The sequence below is a fragment of the Euleptes europaea genome, chromosome 7 (genome assembly GCF_029931775.1).
Source record: "Euleptes europaea isolate rEulEur1 chromosome 7, rEulEur1.hap1, whole genome shotgun sequence".
Classification (NCBI taxonomy): domain Eukaryota; kingdom Metazoa; phylum Chordata; class Lepidosauria; order Squamata; family Sphaerodactylidae; genus Euleptes; species Euleptes europaea.
The window spans coordinates 92385676-92410323 of NC_079318.1; the positions used below are offsets into that span (position 1 = coordinate 92385676).

A 24648-nucleotide genomic window follows, 5' to 3' on the forward strand; every position below is an offset into this window, starting at 1 on the left:
TCTTGTCCCTGGCACTTGGGCGTCTTGTCCCTGGCACTTGGTGTGGCTCCACTTCCCATGTTGGCTATTCTATGACCTCACTCCCTAACATTTGGTGGTTGGCTCCGCCTCTTGTGGCAGCCATTTTGTAGTTACGCCCACCACCTTGAGTCAGAATGCTAAAGGTGCCCACAGGCACAAAAAGGTCGGGGACCCCTGCTGTAGGAAGAAATCTGCGGCCCATCTTCTGACCCTGGGCTCCCCTTGAACGGGATTCATGTCTGTTGCACCAGTTTGAAAAGCACGCACCTGGTTTTCAAGCGTGGCGTAGCTACCCATGCAAAAGTCGTCTGGGGTTACCTGAGCACGATGGATACTGGTCTAATGCAGACTTGGGTCTACAACTAAATACAACTAACGCTACCTTCTCAACCTGTATAGCCCTAATGCTACCTTCTCAACCTGTATATGTGACCTTCTCAACCTGTGTAACTCTAATGCTACCTTCTCAACCTGTATATGCTACTTTCTCAATCTGTATACGTGACCTTCTCAACCTGTATAACTCTAATGCTACCTTCTCAACCTGTATATGCTACTATCTCAACCTGTATATGTGACCTTCTCAACCTGTGTAACTCTAATGCTACTTTCTCAGCCTGTATATGTGACCTTCTCAACCTGTATAACTCTAATGCTACCTTCTCAATCTGTATATGCTACTATCTCAACCTGTATAAGTGACCTTCTCAACCTGTGTAACTCTAATGCTACTTTCTCAGCCTGTATATGTGACCTTCTCAACCTGTGTAACTCTAATGCGACTTTCTCAGCCTGTATATGTGACCTTCTCAACCTGTGTAACTCTAATGCTACTTTCTCAGCCTGTATATGTGACCTTCTCAACCTGTATAACTCTAATGCTACCTTCTCAACCTGTATATGCTACTATCTCAACCTGTATATGTGACCTTCTCAACCTGTGTAACTCTAATGCTACCTTCTCAACCTGTATATTTATAGAAGAAACAGATATTAGTTAAGGCTCCCGAGAGCTCTCTCTCTCTCTCTCTCTCTCTCGCTCTGATCCGAAAGACGCTGGGTCAGCAGAAGGTCTCCTGAATTCAGGGTGTGGGGAAGAGACCAAGGCCACCCTTTCCACCCTTCCCCAGCGCCCCCCAGGCTTCCTCATCCGCGTGTGTTCAACAGGACTTCCAGCCAACAGGGGCAAGAGGTGATGAACCGGCGGGAGTAGCTGGGCCCCCAGCCTTTGGTGAAGCTGATCCGGACGGTGTGGGTGTCGTACGGCCCATCCCTCGGGTCCCACCACCCGCTCAGGCCACTGGTGCGCTCGTAGTCGAAGGCCTTGACGGAGTAACCGGGGAGAACCTTGTGGACAGCCGGGCCCAGGGTGGGAGAGCTGATAAAGACGGGGTGGTCGCTGCGGTTGTAGGCCCAGACGTTGCCCCCTTCCCGGCTGAGCGTCAGGCCTTGCCCGATCTTGCCCCGCGCCCGCCGGACGGCCTGGCTGTGGCTTCGGGATGCCAGCTGAGCCACGCAGAAGCCGTTGCCTGCCGGGAGCTCGGAGAAGATGCTGACGGAGTCTTCGTGCACGGGGTGGAGCCTGCCCACCCGCAGGCGGTACTCCCAGTAGGCCAGTTTGCACCAGTAGCCATCTCGGATGGAGTGCCGGGAGAGACTGGTGTCTGTGGAAGGAGAATCGAGGAGAAGCTGAATCCAAGCGCACCCTCCGTGGCATGCAGGCACCCAAAGGTATCCCCTCCCCCAGAAAACAAGGTTCATAATTTACCCTTTCACAATTTCAAACCATGTACACAAAACTGAGGCCTGGTTCCCCCCTAGGGATGCCAGCCTCCAGGTGGGGCCTGTGGATCCTCCCCGAAAATTACACCTCACCTCCAGGGGAACTCATCGCTGCAGTAAGCAGACCATAAGAACATAAGAAGAGCCATTCTGGATCAGACCAAGGCTCATCAAGTCCAGCAATAGGGTTGTCAAGTACCTCTTCACAACCGGCGGGAGGTTTTTGGGGCGGGGCCTGAGGAGGACAGGGTTTGGGGAGGGGAGGGACTTCAAGGCCATAGAGTCCAATGGCCAAAGCAGCCATTTTCTCCAGGTGAATTGATCTCTATCGGCTGGAGATCAGTTGTTACAGCAGGAGATCTCCAGCTAGTACCTGGAGGTTGGCAACCCTATCCTGCAGTCTGTTCACACAGTGGCCAACCAGGTGCCTCTGGGAAGCCCCCAAACAAGACGACAGCAGCAGCACCGTCCTGCCTGTAATCCACAGCACCATCTGTAATTCTGGGAGATTTCCAGGCCCCACCTGGAGATTGGCAACAAGAGCTGCCAGTAGGGTTGTCAGGTCCCTCTTTGCCACCGGTGGGAGGTTTTGGGGGCGGAGCCTAAGGAGGGTGGACTTTAGGCAGAGGAGGGACTTCAATGCTGTAGAGTCCAATTGCCAAAGCGCCATTTTCTCCAGGGAAACTGATCTCTATTGGCTGGAGATCAGTGGTAATAGCAGGAGATCTCCAGCTAGTTACCTGGAGGCTGGCAACCCTCTTTCCAGTCTCAACCAACCACCCAGTCTTGCCACTCGTTGAAGCTCATGGTGCGAAGGGCTGGAGCCTGAGGAGAGCGGGCTTGGGGGAGGGGAGGGACTTCAAGGCCATAGAGTCCAATGGCCAAAACGGCCATTTTCTCCAGGTGAATTGATCTCTATCGGCTGGAGATCAGTTGTAATAGCAGGAGATCTCCAGCCACTACCTGGAGGTTGGCAACCCTAACTCAACAATACAATACAACACCTTTATTGGCCTCTTGAAGTAATAAAATACGCCAAGGCAACCCTAACTCTATGGCACTGAAGTCCCTCCCCTCCCCAAACCCCGCCCTCCTCAGGCTCCGCCCCAAAAACCTCCCGCCGGTGGCAAAGAGAGACCTGGCAACCCTACTGCCAATCCTGCCACCCCGGGCAGCTTCCCACGCCAGCCCTGCGGGCCTTTCTCCACGTTGGGAGAAGCGCGAGACGTCAGCCGCGTGTGAATAAATACGCTGTTTTTGATCCCTCCAGAATCGAATCTTCCCGAGGGAAGCCTGGACGAAGACGGCTCCTTTGGCGCAGACGCCAATAGCAACATGAGTGTGGCGCTTGGCGGGGGGGAGGCAGGGTTGCTCTAAAATGAGACATCCTGGGACAAAGGCATGGGGGATTCCCACGGCAGAGCTCTGGGGCGGCACGTAGGCCTCGGAAACCTCGCCGGGGCCACGTCGTCAGCCGGGCCGGAGGAAAAGCAGAGCCGGCCGGCGCCGGCGCTGCTCAGATGTGGCGGCGTGGCCAGGCGCCAGCGTCCAGCTCCGCTTGATACGTCAAGGCACATTGTCTGCAACTCTGCAGGCCGCACTTCCTCTGAGCAGGCGAGGACCAGAAATAACCGGGCCGGCCGTTCATTCTCTCCCCCTTCGTCTCAGGAAGGCCTTCGGCTGCGCTCCTCCCTTATGGCTTTTCCTCCTTCTGGGAAGGGGGAGCACTGAGTCACAGGACAACCCGCTGCAGAAATCTACGCTGGACGCTCGCTGGATTTTGTGCTGAAGTTTGTCAGGAGTGGGGTTGCCAACCTCCAAGTACTTACATACATTATGAGACATTATATACACAAAAAGACCTACAAGAAGTCATTCATAAATATTTATATTTTTAAATGTCCAAACAAGGTACACATTCTTCTTCCACAAGCTAATCTCATGTAGTCCAATGGATGCCAATAGTAATGGAGGATACGGCCGTTTCAAATTCTTGGCAATTTAACAATTCTTCTTCAGTCCTTCAGAAGGCATCTTGCAAAATTTTGTACCAAGCTTTCATTTTCAAATAGTAGGTTATGATATATGTCCCACCACAGGTAACATTCAGGTGCCAGTCCCAAGAAGCTCAGTGTGGCAATTGGACTCTATGGTATTGAAGTCCCTCCCCTTCTCCAAACCCCGCCCTCCTCAGGTTCTGCCCCAAAAACCTCCCGCCAGTGGCGAAGAGGGACCTGGCAACCCAGAGACCATTTTCTCCAGGGGAACTAATTTCTGCAGTAAGCAGACCATTTATAATTCCAGGAGATTTCCAGGCCCCACCTGGAGATTGGCAACCCTCTTTCCAGTCTCAACCAACCACCCAATCTTGCCCCTCATTGGAGCTCACAGATCAAAGGGCTGGAGCCGTGCCGACCCTGCCACCCTGGGCCACTTCCCACGCCAGCCCTGCGGACCTTTTTCCACGTTGGAGAAAGCGTGAGACGTCAGCAACGTGTGAATAAATAGGCTGTTGTTTTTTTAATCTCTCCTGAATCAGATCTTCCCAAGGGAAGTCTGGATGAAGACGCTTCCATGCCAGACCCAGGGCGCACCGGATGAGAAGTCACACCTCAGCACACAACGCATAGTTTAATTGTGGAACTCCCTGCCCCAGGATGTGGTGATGGCTGCCAACTTGGAAGTTTTTAAGAAGGGAGTGGACATGTTCATGGAGGAGAGGGCTATTTATGGCTACTAGTTAAAATGGATACTAGTCATGATGCATTCCTATTCTCTCCAGGATCAGAGGAGCAGGCCTATTATATTAGATGCAGTGGAACCCAGGCAGGATGGTGCTGCTGCAATGGTCTTGCTTGTGGGCTTCCTAGAGGCACCTGGTTGGCCACTGTGTGAACTGACTGCTGGACTCGATGGGCCTTGGTCTGATCCAGCATGGCTTATCTTATGTTCTTGGAGATAGATACAGAGAAAATGATGGGGAGGGGCGTGGCTCAGTGGTAGAGCATCTGCTTGGCATGCAGAAGGTCCCAGGTTCAGTCTCTGGCATCTCCAGCTAAAAGGATCCAATGGTAAGCAATGTAAAAGACCTCTGTCTGGGACCCTGGAGAGCAGCTGCCACCCTGAGTAGACAATACTGACCCTGATAGGCCGATGGTCTGATTCAGTATAAAGCAGCTTCATGGGTCCACATTCTTCAGCCTTGGAAACAGGCTTTGGTCTGGCCCTGGGGACAGTTCCCCCCTCCCTTGCAAAGAACCATGTGATTGCCTCTGCATCTGTCTCACCTTGCCAGACTTTGAGCTTGTTGTCCAAGACGCTGGGGCACTTTGCGGGGACGCCAAAGGGGGAGATCTTGCAGTACGGGGGCGGCGGAGTCTCTGGAAGGGAAAACAAGCAAGAGATCATAAGAAAGGCCCTGCTGGATCAGACCAAGGCCCATCAAGTCTAGCAGTCTGTTCACACAGTGGCCAACCAGGGGCCTCTAGGAAGCCCCCAAGCAAGACCATTGCAGCAGCACCATCCTGCCTGTGTTCCACAGCACCTCATATAATAGGCCTGCTCCTCTGATCCTGGAGAGAATAGGGATGCATCATAACTAGCATCCATTTTGACTAGTAGCCACGGATAGCCCTCTCCTCCATGAACATGTCCACTCATAAGAACGTAAGATAGGCCATGCTGGATCAGACCGAGGCCCATTGAGTCCAGCAGTCTGTTTGCACAGTGGCCAACCAGGTGCCTCTAGGAGGCCCACAAGCAGACGACTGTGTTCTACGGCACCTAATAAAATGGGCATGCTCCTGATACTGTAGAGATTAGGAATGCATCGTTAGACCATATGAACCTAAGAAAGGCTATGAGGGATCAGACCAAGGTCCCTCGAGTCCAGCAGCCTGTTCACACAGCGGCCAACTGGGTGCCTCTAGGAAGCCCACAAACAAAACGACTGCAACAGCACCATCCTGCCTGTGTCCCACGGCACCTAATATAATAGGCATGCTGCTCTGATCCTGGAGACAATAGGTTAGGCGGGTAGGCTCCATCTTAGGGGAAAGGGGTGGTATGTATGCAGGGGGAAGCAAGGCTCATGTTGAGCTTGCTATCTTCTCCAGGCTCCTTCACCTGCGATTTCTGCTGGACTAGCCGGCCTGCCTACCAGCTATCGCTCATGATTTCAACTGGGTTTTAGCCGGGCTGCCTACCAGCTGAATCCTATCCTCGTCGCCAGTATTGTGTATGCGTGGGTGATACACGAGGCTGGAGACGGCGTCCCAACAGCAGCCGCTTTATTAACAACCTAGAGGTGATCTCAGCTGGAACTCCGGAGCTCTCCTGGACGGGCACAACGCCCTGGTTTATATGCCAATCCCGACCGCCCGGAGCCACGCCCCCCAAGTGCGCGATTGGCCCCGTTGTAGTCCATAGTCCAATGGGAACACAGGCAAAGCCAAGTCCGTGATTGGGCTGCTATAGTCCATGGTCCAATAGAAATAGAATTAAGGGAGAATCAAACCGACTTACAATCACCTTCCTTTCGCCTCCCTGCGAGGTAGGTGGGGCTGAGAGAGGGTGACTTGCCCAAGGTCACCCAGCTGGCTTTGTGCGGAGGAGTGGGGAAACCAATCCAGTTCGCCAGATGAGCCTCCGCCGCTCATGCGGAGGAGTGGGGAATCGAACCCGGTTCTCCAGATCAGACTCCACCGCTCCAAGCCACCGTTCTTAACCACTACACTGCGCTGGCTACCGTGCATAGTTTGTAGTGCCTGTTGCTGTATGTAGGGTCATCCTACTATGAAATTTGTGCACCGTTCAATGCATTGTGTTCATACTTCTGCCTTTGTTTCCGTTCTGTTTTGAGATTTCTGGCAGGTTCCAGATTTATACAATCCAAACCCTGTTGCTTTGTTTCTTGGGTGTTGCACCCTGCCGCTGGGTATTGTCTCACACTGTGTAATATGGCTTAAGTCCCAGTGAGAAAAGCGGACCATAAATAACATAATTAAAAAAACATTTTTTAAAGAAGATTCCAATTCGGATTTGGAGGGGAGGACGGATAAAAACCCCGACGTTGAAAATATATGCGGAAGCTAATCCTCGCGTGCTAGGGCAGGGGTCCCCAACCTTTTCGAGCCTGGGGGCACATCTGGAATTCCGACACAGAATGGAGGGCCCAGCCACAAAATGGCTGGCACATAGGCTTGCCAACCTCCAGGTAGTGGCTGGAGATCTCTTGCTATTACAACTGGAGGGGAAAAGAGAATTGTTCTTTGCACTGAGGGCAAATTCACTCACATCTTCTCAGAGCATTCCAGGTAGGGTTGCCAACCTCCAGGTACTGTATGAGTGGTATACGTTTGAGTGGTATAAGGCCCCTCGCGATGCAGCACTTCTAGATGTAAACCGGAAGTGACGTGCCGCAGTATTTAGGCACGCATGCACGTCTGCCCGCTGGCCCTCAGCTGGCCGACGGGCTGGGGGTGGATTGTAGGCTTGCCAGGCCCCGTAGCTCCACCTGTGGGAGCTTTACGGGGCCGTAGCCACGGTGTGCGGTGCACGATGCACGCACACTCCACGCAACGCACCCGCGCCCCTTCCAGGTTTACCCAGAAGCGACGCGGACGCTCTAGCAATCTCGGCTGGAGCTCTGTGGTTTCCAGAGAGTTTTAGCCAAGGTTGCCAGAGCGTCCGCGTCGCTTCCAGGTAAACCCAGAAGTGACGCACATGCAGCATGCCGGCCCTCAGCTGCCAGCATGCCAGCCCTCAGCTGGTCGGTGGGCAGCCCAGTGGATGGGCGGGATTTTGCCTGCCACCACCGGGCACTGGGCAACCCTAGTGGATTGGCGGGATTTTGCCCGCCACCACCAGACACCTAGCAACCCTAATCCTTGTGTTGTGGTGGCACATTTTTAAAAAATGTGGCGGGAACTAGGAAGCGTGCTGTCGGGCACCATGCTGTTGGGTCCCCTGTGGCAAGGCCCGGCCAAAGCCAGACATCGCCGTTGGCCGATCATCCCCCCGTTTCACTCACCGGGGGTGGTGAGCCGGCTGAGATGGTGCGGGTTGCAGCACTGGACGGGGCCTTCACCCCCGGGGCTCCTGCAGCAGCTCAGGCGCTTGAGTTCGTGCCAGTGGCGCAGGTCCGGCCAGCGGTAGAGGCGGCACAGGAGCAGCGAGGCCGGCAGGCCGGGCCTGGACCCGCGGGGCTCGACCCAGATGCAGCCCGACTCGCCCGCCCCTCGGCTCTCCACCGCCCGCAGGAGCAGCTCCAGTTCGGTGTCCTTCAGCTTCTTGAAGAGGGCGTGAGCAGCCGGTTTCAGGGCCCCAGGGCTGTCGTCCGGGCCAGGCGTCGGGCAGCGGAGCCTCCAGAGCCGCTGTATTAAGCTGGCTCTTCGCGACCGGAACATGAGGCTGGAACCGGAAGAAGGAGACGACTCATTTTTTGGCATTCAAACAGCGCGTTCCGAGCACCGCTTATGGTTGCATGATCTTTGAAAAGGCAAGTCTTGGCAACACTGTCTATATATATATATATATATATATATATATATATATATATATATATATATATATATATATATATATTATTAAATACAAAAACACCACAAACCCTACATGCACACAACATGCATACAGCAATTTCCCCCTCTTCTAAAAAGTGCCTATACCTTTCATAATGACTACAGAAGACTTACACAACTTTAAGGTTGACAATGAGGAAACTGAAATTGTTGGAGACTTTCTATTCCTTGGCTCCACCATCAACCAAAAGGGGGACGGCAGCCAAGAAATCAGAAGGAGATTGAGACTGGGGAGGGCAGCCCTGAAGGAGCTAGAAAATATTTTTAAGTGTAAGGATGTGTCACTGGCCACCAAGATCAAGTTAATTAGTGCCATCGTATTCCCTATTTCTATGTACTGGTGTGAAAGCTGAAGCCGATAGGAAATAAGTAGATTCCTTTGAAATGTGGTGTTGGAGGAGAGTGTTACGGATACCCTGGACTGCCAAAAAAACAAATCAGTGGGTGTTAGATCAAATCAAGCCTGAACTGACCCTAGAAGCTAAAACAACTAAACTGAGGCTATCGTATTTTGGTCACATTATGAGAAGAGTCACTGGAAAAGACAATCATGCTAGGAAAAGTTGAGGGCAGCAGGAAAAGAGGAAGACCCAGCAAGAGATGGATTAACTCAATAAAGGAAGCCACAACCTTCAGTCTGCAAGATCTAAGCAAGGCTGTCAAATATAGGACATTTTGGAGGACGTTGATTCATAGGGTCACCAGGACTCGGAAGCGACTTGACGGCACTTCATGGCATGCAACACAATCTTATTAATTACTGATACAACCCTGACTACAAGAACTATGCTAAGAGTTCACTACTATCCTACTAACCCCACATAACTGTTTCTATTTTCTAATTTTATATTTGCATTTCCCCCCCCCAATATTGATTCATTAATATACTATTTAAAAAGCTATTTGTTAATGAAGTTGTTATATTTACCTCTGTACACTGACACCTCTATTATTCAACTCTTATGAAATACTTGTATAATTTCTATATAGCAATAAATTTCCCCGAATTACAATTTTGCATACTCAAACTATTTTATTTATTGTGTTTTATTCAATTTTTAACCCCGCCCTTTCCCAACCAAGTCGGGCTCAGGGCAGCTTCCAACAGTTAGTATATATAATACAATGCAATATAATTAAAGCATAAGTTAAAATAATTACAAAAATACTAAATTATGCTTCAGATGACTATCCAACAAAGTAAGCTGCTGATCAGCATAGAAAGTTCTCCCACATTCCAAAATGAAAGGAACTCTTCACCATGCTGGTCAAGCAAGCAATCCAGAATAATGTATCTGTACCCATATGGATATAAGAGATTTCATACTGATCTGCTCAAAAAGACATGGAGGATATTTGAGATGGCAAAGTCAAGGATTGGCCATTCTCTGAAACTAAGAACCTCGAATCTTCCTTGCAAAGTAGATGCTGTTGCGCTCGCCCCCAATTCACTGAGCGGTTGATGTTTTACAAAACTAACACAGCCAGCGATAAACATGGCAGATGCCAAGTGTCATCTAGAAGAAGAAGAGTCGGTTTTTATATGCCGACTTTCTCTACCATTTAAGGGAGACTCAAACTGGCTTACAATCACCTTCCCTCCCCCTCCCAACAGACACCCTGTGAGGCAGGTGGGGCTGAGAGAGCTCTAACAGAGCTGTAACTTGCCCAAGGTCACCCAGCTGGCTTTGTGTGTAGGAGTGGGGAAACAAATCCAGTTCACCAGATTAGCCTCCGTCACTCATGTGGAGGAGTGGGGAATCGAGCCCTGTTCTCCAGATCAAAGTCCACCGCTCCAAACCACCGCTCTTAACCACTACACTATGTGTGAGACAACAGGGGAATGCCTCTCCTAAAAATGGCATTGGAAGAGGCATTCCCTCCTGGGTTAAGAAGTGGGAAACCTTCGGGAATTAGAATGAGAAGGGGGTGCCTCTGCTAAGATGTTCTTAGAAGAGGCATTCCCACCAGTTTGTGAAATAAGAGGAATGCCTCTTCTCGGATGCTGTCAGAAGATATATTCCTGCCAACGTATGAGAGAAGCTTTGGTCCAGTTTATCTATGGGAATGCCTCTTAGGCATTACCTTAGGGAAGGCCTCTTTGCCTATGAGCACTCTGTACCTGCACAGATACTCTGAGGGCATCCAAAAAGGACTGGAATAGAAATGCAGGAAACGTTTGCAAGCACACCCAAGCATACCCTCGTGTACAAAAACAGATCTGGATACAAGGATGCACAATATCCGTTCAAAGTCCGATGCACGCTCAATGACATCCAAGTGCATACTTTTGCCAGTTGGTGCCTCTTTTGAGAGGCCCACGTTGGGCTCCACAAATGCAGTTGCGCAACGAGCAAATTCCGCACAACAATTCTGAGTATGCACGTAGATCTGTTTGCTTGTGCATTCAACATCCCAATAGACTGGGCTGTTATCAGCAGTGGGCGATGTCAGCGTTTGCCAGAGCCTAGGAACTCCCCCACCCCCGGGGTCATCTTCCCTGCTGGTGAACACAAGTCATTTTTTAAAACACATCTCTTAGGCTCACTAGCAGTAGGAATCTTTGAAACAATCTACAAGGTTCAATTAACTATATATAACTATATAACAATATTTAACTATATAACTATATATATAAATATATAACTATAACTATATAAGTGTGTGTGTGTGTGTGTGTGTGTGTGTGTGTGTGTGTGTGTGTGTGTGTGAAGAAGAAGGTTGGTTTTTATATGCCGACTTTCTCTACTACTTAAGGGAGACTCGAACCAGCTTACAATCACCTTCCCTGCCTCTCCCCACAACAGACACCCTGTGAGATAGGTGAGGCTGAGTTAGTTATGACTAGCCCAAGGTCACCCAGCTGGCTTCATGGAGAGGAGTGGGGAAACAAATCCAGTTCACCAGATTACAGTCTGCCGTTCATGTGGAGGAGCGGGGAATCAAACCCAGTTCTCCAGATCAGAGTCCGCCGCTCCAAACCTCCGCTCTTAACCACTACACCACGCTGGCTCTCAATGAGAGGTGCTTTCTGGATCATAAGAAGAGCCCTGCTGAATCATACCCACAGTCCACCTAGTCCAGCATCCTGGTTCTCACCAGGGCCTTTTAGAAGGTAGCCTCTCTCCCCTGCCACTGATATTCAAAGGTATACTGTCTCTGAACATGGAGGTTCTATTTAGCTATCATGCCTAATCAGAGAAGCTGTGGCTAATGGAAGTAATTGTCTTTGAGTGATCTTAGGTGTTACGCGTCTGGGAAGAAAAGAGATCATCACCCGGATGCACCATTGCGCCAAGAAATTTGTCTCTGGTTCTCATACAGCTGCATACTCACATCGAAGCGCAACAAGACAAACCTTCATGCGCAAGCAAAAAGGCTCCCTTGCGGAAAAAGTCCCACCCAATGTGGTTACACCATGACAGGTATCCACACCCCCTCTATTTGGTAAGCTACGAAGAAGAAGAAGAAGAAGAAGAAGAAGAAGAAGAAGAAGAAGAGTTGGTTTTTATATGCCGACTTTCTCCAACACTTAAGGAAGAATCAAACCGGCTTACAATCACCTTCGCTTCCCCTCCCCACAACAGACACTCTGGGAGGTAGGTGGGGCTGAGAGAGTGTGACTAGCCCAAGGTCACTCAGCTGGCTTCTTGTGTAGGGAGTAGGGAAACAAATCCAGTTCACCAGATTAGCCTCCGCCGCTCACGTGGAGGAGTGGAGAATCAAACCCGGTTCTCCAGATCCGAGTCCACTGCTCGAAACCACCGCTCTTAACCACTGCACCACGCTGGCACAAAGTGTGCAGGGGGGGAAAACGCAAACGCACTGACAAATGCCCATCACACGCAAGCATATGCACAAGCAAACCGCAAACCCTGATGCATCAGGACCCAAAGACTCTTCCATGTGCGCCTACCACACACACACACACACACACCCCAATAACCAGTGACAGCCAGTGGGCAAGGGGCCCCGTGCAAAGCCAGATTTGAGGGAATCACTCACTGTGGAAGCCGAGGATGGGTGGACGCACTGACGTGTGCACACCCGCCAGGGAGACCGGGACGGCTCAGTTTGCAGGCTTCCAGACAGGGCTTTTTCTCTCTGGCGGTTCCCTCCCTTCCCTTCCCCGGTCCAGCCTCTTCTGTGTGGGAGTCAATAGCGACAGGAGGAAGCGGGGGGGGGGGGAGAGCTGGAAAAACCTTGGTTTGGAGGCTGTGGGCAGGGGGGGGACAACTGCGAGCAGGCAACTGGACAGTGGGGGCAGTTTGGTGGCTGAGATGCATGATCTGGCCCCCCCACCCCAAGCCACGGGACACACCGAAGAAAAGATTTCCTGCACAAACACCTTTAATTCGTTCACACAGCACTGAGAGCCAGTGTGTAGTGATTCGAGTGTTGGACTAGGATCTGGGAGAACCCAGGTTTGAATCCCTGGTCTACCAAGGAAACTTATAAGAATATGGGAACATAAGAAAGGCCCTGCTGGATCAGACCGAGGCCCATCAAGTCCAGCAGTCTGTTCACACAGTGGCCAACCAGGGGCCTCTAGGATAAGCTGTAATAGCAGGAGATCTCCAGCCACCACCTGGAGGTCGGCAACCCTAGTATAATGCCATAGAGTCCACCCTCCAAAGCATCCATTATCCCCAGGGAAACTGATCTCTGTAGTCTGGAGACGAGCTGCAATTCCAGGGGATCTTACCCACGGCATAGGGACCCTAGTATTCCTTGGTGGTGTCACATCCAAATTATAACTAGGGCCAACCCTTGCTTAGCTGCTGAGGTCAGACAACATTGGGGTAGCCTGGAAAATGTAGTTGGGCTTTATGCTACTAACTGGACTCGAATCTTGGGCTAAATGTTGTTAGTCTTTGAGCCCCCCCTGGACTTCTGTAGTCAGGGTCAGCATAAGAACATAAGAAAGGCCAGGCTGGATTATCAGACCCAGGCCCATCAGGTCCAGCAGTCTGTTCACATCGTGGCCAACCAGGGGTCTCTAGGAAGCCCACAAGCAAGACAGCTGCAGAGTAGGGTTGCCAACTTCCAGGTACTAGCTGGAGATCTCCCGCTATTACAATTGATCTCCAGCCGACAGAGATCAGTTCACCTGGAGAAATGGCCGCTTTGGCAATCGGACTCTATGGCATTGAAGTCCCTCCCCTGCCCAAACCCCGCCCTCCTCAGGCTCCTCCCCAAAAACCTCCCGCTGGTGGTGAAGAGGGACCTGGCAACCCTACTACAGCAGCACCATCCTGCCTGTGTTCCACTGCACCTCACACAATAGGCCTGCTCCTCTGAACCTGGAGAGAACAGGGATGCATAAAGACTAGTATCCATTTCAACTAGCAGCCATGGATAGCCCTCTCCTCCATGAACATGTCCACTCCCCTCTTCAAGCCTTCCAAGTTGGCAGCCATCACCACATCCTGCGATAGGGAGTTCCACAGGTTAACTATGAAACAAGTGCCCCTTGCAGCAGATGCAAACTTAGCCTGTTATGGAGATGCTCTGATGCAGAGAGTTTTGAGGTTCTGCAAGTACATAAGAGCCTAAGAAAGGCCAGGCTGATCAGACCAAGGCCCATCGAATCCAGCAGTCTATTCACACAGCAGCCAACTAGGGTAGGAAGCCCACAAACAAGACGACTGCAGCAGCGTTCTCCTGCCTGTGTTCCACAGCACCTAATATAATAGGCATGCTCCTCTGATCCTGGAGAGATCTCTGATCCCTGCAGCCTTGGCCCAGTCACACAATCTCAGCCTGACCAGCCTCAAAGGGTTGTTGTGAGGATCAAGTGGAGGAGAGAAGAAAAGTGGCTTTGGATCCCAGTTGGGGAGAAAAGCAGAATGTAAATATCTGAATAATGGTTTTAAAAATTCCAGTGGAGTTTGCGCAGAAGGGGTTTCTGAGTAGTTGTACGGCTGGTTCCCTTTCTGGCATGCAAAACCCACTGCCTCGGTTTACCTCTTGGGAAAACTGCCAGTGTACAGCTGTATGGTTTGCTTTTTTTACATGTCCAAGGTCATTCATCTTATGAGCATACATGTTCATGGAGGAGAGGGCTATCCATGACTACTAGTCAAAATGCCTACTAGTCATGATGCATCCCTATTCTCTCCAGGATCAGAGGAGCAGGCCTGTGATATTAAGTGTAGTGGAACACAGGCAGGAGGGTGCTGCTCCAGTTGTCTTGTCTGTGGGCTTCCTTGAGGTCCCTCTTTGCCACTGGTGGCGGGAGGTTTTTGGGGCGGAGCTTGAGGAGGGTGGGGTTTGGGGAGGGAAAGGACCTCAATGCCATAGAGTCCAATGGCCAAAGCAGCCATTTTCTCCAGGTGACCTGATCTCTATCGGCTGGAGATCAGCTGTAATAGCAGGAGATCTCCAGCTAGTACCTGGAGATTGGCAACCCTAACACAGCTCTTAACTACTGCACCAATCTGGCTTCACACACTGGGGCAGAGTCTTCAGTGTAAAGAATGGGAGGGGGAATCTGATGGCTGGACTCTCATCTTGTTTGAAAGCCTAGGAAGTCTGCCAGGGAGGGAAGGGTGGGGGGAGATGCCAATCGTCCCGGATCCACAAGGGCTTCCCCTTTAAGAACAGAGAGAGGCCCCTCTGATGGCGCCAAGCCCACTGTCATTTGCATTTCCTACTCCAACTTCCCAGAAAGATAAGAGCAGTATGGCTGGCGCCGGCACTGCCCCGTCCATCCCCTTCAAACCAGACGTCCTAATGACAGAGGGCCTAGGTGCCAGGTGGTGCCCGGGTACCCAGGTGTACCCCCAATCCCGGATCAAGCCTTCCAGGGGATCGGGACCCCCGGGGCTCCATGCATAAGGCCACCCAGGGGGGATCTACACAACAGATAGCCCCTGCCAAGATCTTCCACTGGGCACGGTTGGTCGGAGATGATGCCAGCCCGGCTTCTGAGGGCAGTGCCCACCGGCTGGCAGCGTTCTCAGCATGGCTGCGGCCTGGCCAGCCGGTGACCTTTGGGCAGCTCCAGCCAGTCTGGGCCCTGTGCAGAGAGAGGATCTTATCGGAGGAGGCAGGAAATGGTCTGGAGGAGAGCTGGAGACAGGCCGGAGGCTGGGCCCAGGCGGGGATGGGGAAGAGGCTAGTGCAGGAGAGGGGGGGAGGTGTTTTGCTTGCAACCAGGGTTCCTTAAGAGTAATGGGGTGGCCTCGCTGGATCCCTCTAGTCCTGCATCCTGGGAAAATAACCGTAAACCTTGCTGCTAGTCCCCAGCATAGGGGTTGCCAACCTCCTGGTAGTAGCTGGAGATCTGACACAAAGAAACGGGCTAGCCAAACTTCTTGCAAAAACGGTAACGCACCACTATGTTTGTCTAAAGTGTAGCAATACACCGATATTTCACGAGGTTGGTTACATACAAACATAAATACAACGGGACAAACTACAGCTGAGACGCAGCAGCCAGTCCTGGTAATTATCTCCAAAAAACAAATAAGGTAAGTCTGATAAGATAAAGCAGCCACTGTAGTCCTAAATAAAACTTAGATCCTTGTCTCGGTGTTTTTCTCACAGGGAGACCCGTAAATCAACAGACCAGACGGCCGTTTCGATTCTTCAGTCTTCTTCAGCTTTCTTGTGTCTTCCCATATTACAATGTCCACTTCATTTCTGTATGTGGTACATCCTACAAGCAGTCCTCCCACCACCAGGGATATTGCTACACTTTAAATAAACATGGTTGTGTGTTACTGTTTTTGCAAGAAGTTTGGCTAGCCCGTTTCTTTGTGTCAGATTTCCAGCAATATCCTTGTTGAAATTTGTTCCGTGCTTCATTTGGACATTACCATTCTGGACTGTTAACTTTTGTGCACCTGATTTATTCTTGTATATATACTTACCTTTTTGTATTCTTACTGTATATCAACAAGTCCTTGCTCTGAATTTATATCCTTGGGATATTGTTGAGGTGAGGCTCTTCCTCAGAATACAACCTTTTGCATATTGCTTTAGATGTGCTTTATTGAGCTCCTAACAAGTGCATACGTTTGATTACTCAACCTCCAGGTAGTAGCTGGAGATCTGCTATTACAACTGATCTCCAGCCGATAGAGATCAGTTCCCTTGGCCATTGAAGTCCCTCCCCTCCCCAACCCCCCTCCCTAGGCTCCACCCCCAAAATCTCCCGCCGGTGGGGAAGAGGGACATGGCAACTCTACCCCAGCTCCTGGATTTAAAAGGTACACTGCTTTGGAACCTGGAGGCTCCATGTAGCTGTCCTGGCTTGCAGCTGGTGACAAATCCGCATCCAGTAAGAACCTGAATACTGTTGAGTCCTGAACCCTGTTTCGCGCAACGGTCAGCCAGACACCTCTGGGAACTCATGAGCAGAGCAGGCCTGTTCAGTATTTGACTGTATAGTGCCCCTGTAAATGGAGGTTTCGTTTAGCTGTCGTGGCTAGTAGAAGCCAACGGACTTCACCTTTTCCCTGACCTCCTTTTTAAAGTGTCCTAAGTGAGTGCCGGTTGTAGCCCTGTCTTGTGGCAGTGAGTTCCATAAGCATCATGTGACGAAGAATGTTTATCAGTATGCCCTGAACCTTTGGCCAAATGCTCCCTTGCAACAACATTAATCAATTAAAGACACCCAAAATCCAAAGATATTTTATTAGCATTTCAGAATTAACAAAGGAAATCCCAGAAGTGTGGAAGTACATTTAGGGTTGCCAACCTCCAGGTACTGTCTGGAGAAAGTAGCACTAATACTAAAAAGTCAAGCTGTATCAAAAATTAGTACGAGGCTCACTGTAATGCAACAAATATCTTATTTACTACTAGCAAGTGCAAGGTGCTCAACAAACATCAATCACCAAGGACTAGTGAAGATACAATGTAACATGAAACTGACAAGACGAAAACTACATAGATGTAGCTGAAACAATAGCAACTACAGTATCACAACGAGTTGATATTACAACGTTTTCCTCTCTTATAATAGATATAGTTTCAATCTTCAAATTATACAACGAACCAAAAATGAAGCAGAGGACGAGATGGAAACGCCTTCTGGATGTATTTTTGCGTTTTCACTGCTGCAGAGCAGCTTCTTCAGCCATCAGCTTCTCAAATAACAACGTTCCTTCCAAGGTAATAATGTAAGAATTATTCAGAGTATTTCATTTCTCCGTGCGCCTTTCAGCAAAGCAGCCAGCTTTGTATCTTCACTAGTCCTTGTTGATTGATGTTTGTTTAGCACCTTGCACTTGCTAGTAGTAAATAAGATATCTGTTGCATTACAGTGAGCCTTGTACTAATTTTTGATACAACCTCCAGGTACTAGCTGGATATCTCCCGCTATTACAACTGATCTCCAGGTGACAGAGATCAGTTCCCCTGGAGAAAATGGCCACTTTGGCCATTGGACTCTACGGCAATGAAGTCCCTCCCCTCTCCAAACCCCGCCCTCCTCAGGCTCCGCTCCCAAAATCTCCAGTTATTTCCCAACCTGGAGCTGGCAACCCTAGATACATTACAGGTAGGCCACTGAGAGAGAGCTGTCTCTGTTCTGGATTCATGGGAACTCCTTTGGCACTGTGGGAAGTGTCTTGGGGAGGAGAAGATACTTGCCTTCCCGGAAGCAAGGGCAGCATTAATGGCTGGCATTAGGGTTGCCAACCTCCAGGTGGTGGCTGGAGATCTCCCGTTATTACAACTGATCTCCAGCAGATAGAAATCAGTTCACCTGGAGAAAATGGCTGCTTTGGCCATTGGACTCTACAGCATTGAAGCCCTTCCCCTCCCCAAACCCTGCCCTCCTCAGGCTCCGCCCAAAAAACCTCCCACCAGTGGTGAAGAAGGACCTGGCAACCTTAGTTGACATGGCAGGGAATGACAGAGGTTAGATCTGCAGAAATCAATTGTGTAGTCTAGTGGTTAGAGTGTTGGATTCAGCCTGGGAAGATCTGGTTCTTGCCCTGAAACTGACTGGGTGGGTCACCCACTTGGTATGCAAGCCTAGGGTTCCCCTGGAATTGCGGCTCATCTCCAGGCTGCAGAGATCAGTTCCCCTGGAGAAAATGGCTGCTTTGGAGGGTGGACTCTATGACACTGTACCCCACTGAGGTCCCTGTCCTCCTCAGGCCTCCCCCCGCAAACCTTCAGGATTTCCCCAGCCTGGATCTGGCAACCCTACCCCCCATCCTCTGCTGGGGCCAAGGGGGACCCTGCCATACTATTTATTTATCTATCACTCTCTCTCTCAGCCTAAACCCCCTCACAGAATTGTCGCAAGATTAAAGGAGGACACAGCCACGTACGCTCCTTTGAGGACAGGTGGGATACAACAGTACTTAAAAAAGTAAAGTTTGTTTAGCTCGACTACTGATAAAACCACACCTACAGGGGCTTGAGGCCAAACCGGGGCTGCCCCGATCACATCACTTAACGGCCTTCCATCCTTAAAAAAAAAAAAATTCCATGCATGAAGAAAACTAATATAGTAGGGTCAAGAGTTCTAACCTAACCTCCTCCTTGGGGAGCTAGCTTTCAACATACAGGAAGCAGTCATTCTGATAAAGGAAAGACTGGGCGCAAAAGGCGAATAGGCCTTTGTGTGGAGTTGTATTAAATAGAGAGTTTAAGCTTCCCCCCCACATATGAAAACTTGCAGCTGCTAATATTCTATCTTTGACCAGACAGTTGAAGGTACGAGAGGCCTTGTCATCCTTTGCCTCTGCCCATCACACTCACCCCCAATTCTAGTGTAAAACCGGTTTCAGTAGGACCACATAACAGTTCTATGTTTGAACATGCAGATGGTCTTCCTCAGCCAGCTGGAGATGCCCAGAATTTCCATTTAAAGGCCAAAGTCTCCTTTGGGCTGTCGTTGTTAACATTTCTAGGCTGGCAGCCGATGAAAATGCAGCTTGAAACTGGCTCTTCTCATTCCCTTCTTTCCCCAAGGCCAAGAGTAATTCCTTCTGCGCTGCTTTCCAAAATGGTCATCGCTGTCTTAGGGAACGCTGGAATTTTACCTTGCAGGGGGCTGAAATGAAATATCAACTAGGTTGGTAAGCTGGCAAGATCAAGAGAAGCCTTCCTTATTTCTCACAGTCCAGATAGACTGCACCTACACCTGGCCATGATGCAAAACAACCCCACCCCAAACCCTTGATGACAGCAGCTTCTGAGAGTCATATACCTCCTTTTCTCCCTTCCCCAAAGTGAGTACCTTAACATGCTGTTCTGAGTCTCTAGGAAGCCCACAAACAAGACCACTGCAGCAGCATTCTCCTGCCTGTGTTCCACAGCACCTCATATAATAGGCATGCTCCTCTGATACTGGAGAGAATAGGTATGCTACTGGAGAGAACTAGTCATGACTAGTATCTATTTTTACTAATAGCCATGAATACACCTCTCCTCCATGAAAATGTCCTCTCCTCTCTTCAAGCCTTCCAAGTTGGCAGCCATCACCACATCCTGGGGCAGGGAGTTCCACAACTGAACTATGTGTTGTGCGAAGAAAGACTTCCTTTTATCTGTTTGTAATCTCTCACCCTCCAGAGTGTTTGATCAATGCACATGCATGCATCAGCACTGATGAGGAAGATAAAAGATGTAGATAAAGGGAAGGGACAGAAACCTGTGGCTAACTGGACATGCTGCTATGCCGGAATTCATTTTAGGCATTCTCCTTAGGATCTGAGAAATGGAACATGGGAGGGGGGGGTTGCAGAATGGTTTAGGAATGGAATGGGAAAAATCCTCTCCTTTCTTGTTTCTATACAACAAATCACAAACTCTTCACCAGACGACGACGACGAGTTGGTTTTTATATGCCGACTTTCTCTACCACTTAAGGGGGAATCAAACCGGCTTACAATCACCTTCCTTCCCCCTCCCCACAACAGACACCCTGTGAGGGAGGTGGGGGTGAGAGAGCTGTGACTAGCCCAAGGTCACCCAGCTGGCTTCCTGTGTAGGAGTGGGGCAACAAATCCAATTCACCAGATTAGCCTCCGCCGCTCGTGTGGGGGACTGGGGAATCGAACCCGGTTCTCCAGACCAGACTCCGCCGCTCCAAACCACCACACCACAAGAGACCCTTGTGACTTACTTGGCGTCTCCGGCAGCGAGGGATACGGCAGCCCCTGGGTTTGGGAGGAGAACAGAAGCCCCACACACAAAGGCCTTGGCATTAAGGCAGGCCAGCACCAGGGTCGGGAGGAAAAAACACTGCACGGCACACGACCGCAGGCATCCGCGAGGGCGTCTAATCCAGCAGCTCCTTCAGACACCAACAGCAGAGGAAAACGTAGGCAAACTCTCGGAGCTTTTCCAGGCACCAGTAACTCAGGTTGGAGGGCAGTTTGCTCTTGTTGTAGGGCAGTGCCATGCCCCGCGCGGCCCGCCACAGGCCGAAGCCACCCGGGGGGGCCGCGGTGGCCCAGGGACGCGGGCCTGCGAACCTCTGCAGAGGATACATCGGGCTGGGGTGTCAGCTCGGGACTGGGTTCTGGCTGGCATGCGATGCTCCCCTTGCCTCTGTGTGCCGTTCACTGGAAGCTTCTGCGTTCTCTGGGAGCTCACGGGGCCCTATCATTCAAGCCCCGTGGAAGGCCGGGTGCTGCCCGAGCGTGCATTGTTCCCCGTCCCCAAAAGGAAGGGAGTCCTGCCTATTTCTCGCACACAAGCACATCACAGGACAACAGAACAGCGGGTTCGAGTGTTTGACCATCATTGTGAGCTCCCTGGAACGTTTTTTAATGAAAAGGAGGCACGTTGCCGTTCTAAAGAGATACATACCCCATCTCATCCCTCGTTTCACAATGGGTGGTTGCCTTTATCATTCCGGCCGGTGTCTTTGGCAGCTTGGTAGCTACCAGAAACTGACAGGTGGGTGATAGAAGCATAGGCCATTTATGCAGGGTCGATTTTGAGGCTCGCCCAAAGCTGCTTTTTAAAATCCGCCCTTTAAAATGACTATTCACGGTCCCGATGCAAGAGGAGAAAGTCAAACAAATTCCACCCCCCACACACACACTCGCCTGCTCCTTCATTCCTTCGTTTTCATAGCCATTAGCGATGGTCGTTTGCATAGCTAAGCCTTAGGGCTGGGATTCTGCATGCTTCCTTCAGTGAATGCTTCGAAGCGGGGGCGGAGCAAATACAAAAGGTCGCGTTAAAGGGGCTCTTAAGAAAAGCGAAGCAGGTATGCAGTGACGGCTGGAATGACAGTTCAGCTGGAATGACGGTTCAGCGTGAAGAAATAAAAAATATGCGGGGCACTTCAGCCTGGATCGCGCTGCTAAGGAGTTGGAAGGTACCTCATGGGTCATCTAGTCCAACCCCCTGCACAATGCAGGAAATTCACAACTACCGCCTCCTCCCGTGCCCCAGTGACCCCTGCACTGTGCCCAGAGGAAGGCAAAAACCCTCCAGAATCTCTGGCCTGGAGGAAAATTGCTTCCTGACCCCAAAGTGGTGATTGGCATTTCCCTGGGCATGTAAGAAAGGGCCATGGCAGCTAAACACTGACGCAACCCTTCCTGCCCTCCCTCTCATCATCTGCCTAAGTTTACAGAATCAGCATTGCATTGGTCAGAGATGGAGGTGTCCTCTTCTCTACTCAATAGGGTTGCCATGTCTTCCCAAGCCAGATGCAGGGTTGCCAGATCCAGGTTGGGAAGAAGATAAGAACATAAGGAAAGCCATGCTGGATCAGACCAAGGTCCATCAAGTCCAGCAGTCTGTTCACACAGTGGCCAACCAGGGGCCTCTAGGAAGCCCACAAACAAGACGACTGCAGCAGCCCCATCCTGCACCTAATATGATAGGCATGCTCTTCTGATCCTGGAGAGAATAGGGATGCATCATGACTAGTAGCCATTTTGACTAGTAGCCATGAATACTCCTCTCTTTCATGAACATGTTCACTCCCCTCTTCAAGCCTTCCAAGTTGGCAGCCATCACAACATCATGGGGCAGGGAGTCCCACAATTTAAGTATGCGCTGTGTGAAGAAATATTTCCTTTTATCAGTTTTGAATCTCTCACCCTCCAGCTTCAGCAGATGACCCTGCGTTCTGGTATTATGGGAGAGGGAGAGAAGCTTCTGGAGATTTGGGGATGGAGCCTGGGGAGGACAGGGACCTGTCTGTAGCCACTGTTGTGAGTTTGTGGCACTGGGACTTTCTGGCTCACGCGTCACCTCCTTTACAGTATCCATTTCCCTTCAAGTTACAGCTGGGGGAAGATTTATACTAGGAAAAGACCATGCGGAGAAAGTGTTAAATGTCCCTCCCCCATAGGACATCTCCAAGCTGATTCAGGCCACCACTCTTGAACACATGAAGCTGCCTTCTACTGAATCAGACCCTCAGTCCATCAACAAAGTCAGTATTGCCTACTGAGACCAGTTTCAGGCGGAGGTCTTTCACATCACCTACCTGCCTAGTCCCTTTAACTGGAGATGCCGGGGATTGAACCTGGGACCTTCTGAATGCCAAGCAGATGTTCTACCACTGAGCCACGGCCCCTCCCCATGGCTCTCCAGGGTCTCAGGCGGAGGTCTTTCACATCACCTACCTGCCTAGTCACTTTAACTGGAGATGCCGGGGATTGAACTTGGGACCTTCTGTATGCCAAGCAAATGCCCCACCTGTGAGCCATAACCCCTTCACAAATGTTTTCTTTCTTTCTTTTTTTACAGATCTGATCTTTCCACTGTCTTATGTTGTTTCGGCATGAGCTGCAACCAAGGAATCAGGAGACTTGAAAGGAAGGAACTGGAAAAGGTCAGTTGGAAGGAAGTGTTGTTGGAGGCCAAGATCAAGATAATTCATACTACTGTATTACCCATTACTATATATGGATGTATATTCACTGAATACACTGAAGAACTATACAGAAGAGATGAAAGGATACAAGATTCTTTCCAAGAAGAATCTTTTGAGGAAGAACCAACAGTTTTAGAAAGTGAAGTGAAAGCTGCATTGAGAGCAATCGGGAGAAACAAAGCACCAGGAGCAGATGGGATATCAATAGAGCTATTCCAAGCCACAGAAACGGAGTCCATCAAAATCTTGACAAGAATATGCCAACAGATATGGAAAACAAAACAATGGCCCACAGACTGGAAACGATCTATTTACATTCCAATTCCCAAGAAAGGAGACATCAAAGATTGCAGCAACTATTGGACCATCGCGTTAATTTCTCATGCAAGTAAAATGATGCTCAAAATCTTACAGCAAAGGCTGTTACCATATATGGAACGAGAAATGCCTGATGTTCAAGCTGGTTTCAGAAAAGGAGGAGGCACTAGAGATCATATTGCAAATATATGCTGGTTACTGGAGCATACGAGAGAATTTCAGAAGAAAATCAGCTTGTGTTTCATAGATTACAGCAAAGCTTTTGACTGTGTGGATCATGAAAAGCTATGGCTGGTTTTAAAGGAAATGGGTGTGCCACTACATCTGGTCGTTTTGATGTGCAACCTGTACTCTGGACAAGAGGCCACAGTTAGAACAGAATATGGAGAAATTGAATGGTTTCCAATTGGCAAAGGTGTCAGACAAGGATGTATTTTATCTCCCTATCTCTTCAATCTACATGCAGAACAAATAATTAGGAAAGCTGGATTAGATTTAGATGAAGGTGGAGTGTAAATTGGAGGGAGGAACATTAATAATTTGAGATATGCTGATGACACTACATTATTGGCAGAAAATAGTGAAAATTTGAAACGACTACTGCTGAAAGTTAAAAGAGAAAGTGCCAAAGCAGGACTACAGCTGAACATCAAGAAAACAAAAGTAATGACTATAGGAGAATTACATGACTTTAAGGTTGACAATGAGGAAATTGAAATTGTTCAAGACTTTCTATTCCTTGGCTCCACCATCAACCAAAAGGGAGACTACAGCCAAGAAATCAGAAGGAGATTGAGACTGGGAAGGGCAGCCATGAAGAAGCTAGAAAATATTTTGAAGTGTAAGGATGTGTCACTGACCACCAAGACTAGATTAATTCATGCCAACATATTCCCTATTACTATGTATGGGTGTGAAAGCTGGACAGTGAAGAAAGCAGATAGGAAGAAAATAGATTCCTTTGAAATGTGGTGTTGAAGGAGAGTGTTACGGATTCCATGGACTGCCAAAAAAACAAATAAGTGGGTTATAGCTCAAATCAAGCCTGAACTGACCCTAGAAGCTAAAATGACTACACTGAGGCTGTCGTATTTTGGTCACGTCATGAGACGACAAGAGTCACTGGAAAAG

The 24648-nt window shown here is 49.8% G+C and overlaps 1 protein-coding gene across 1 annotated transcript; it reads right to left on the minus strand.

Moving 5' to 3' along the window:
* Positions 1–1167: 1167 nt before the first annotated feature.
* Positions 1168–8210, minus strand: LOC130479974 (mothers against decapentaplegic homolog 6-like). Its single transcript, XM_056852344.1, has 3 exons — positions 7835–8210; positions 5091–5183; positions 1168–1685 (listed from the first exon to the last, which is right to left on the minus strand). Exons 1-3 carry the CDS (start codon positions 8208–8210, stop codon positions 1168–1170), a joined length of 987 nt encoding a protein of 328 aa, XP_056708322.1.
* Between the last annotated feature and the right edge of the window lie 16438 nt (positions 8211–24648).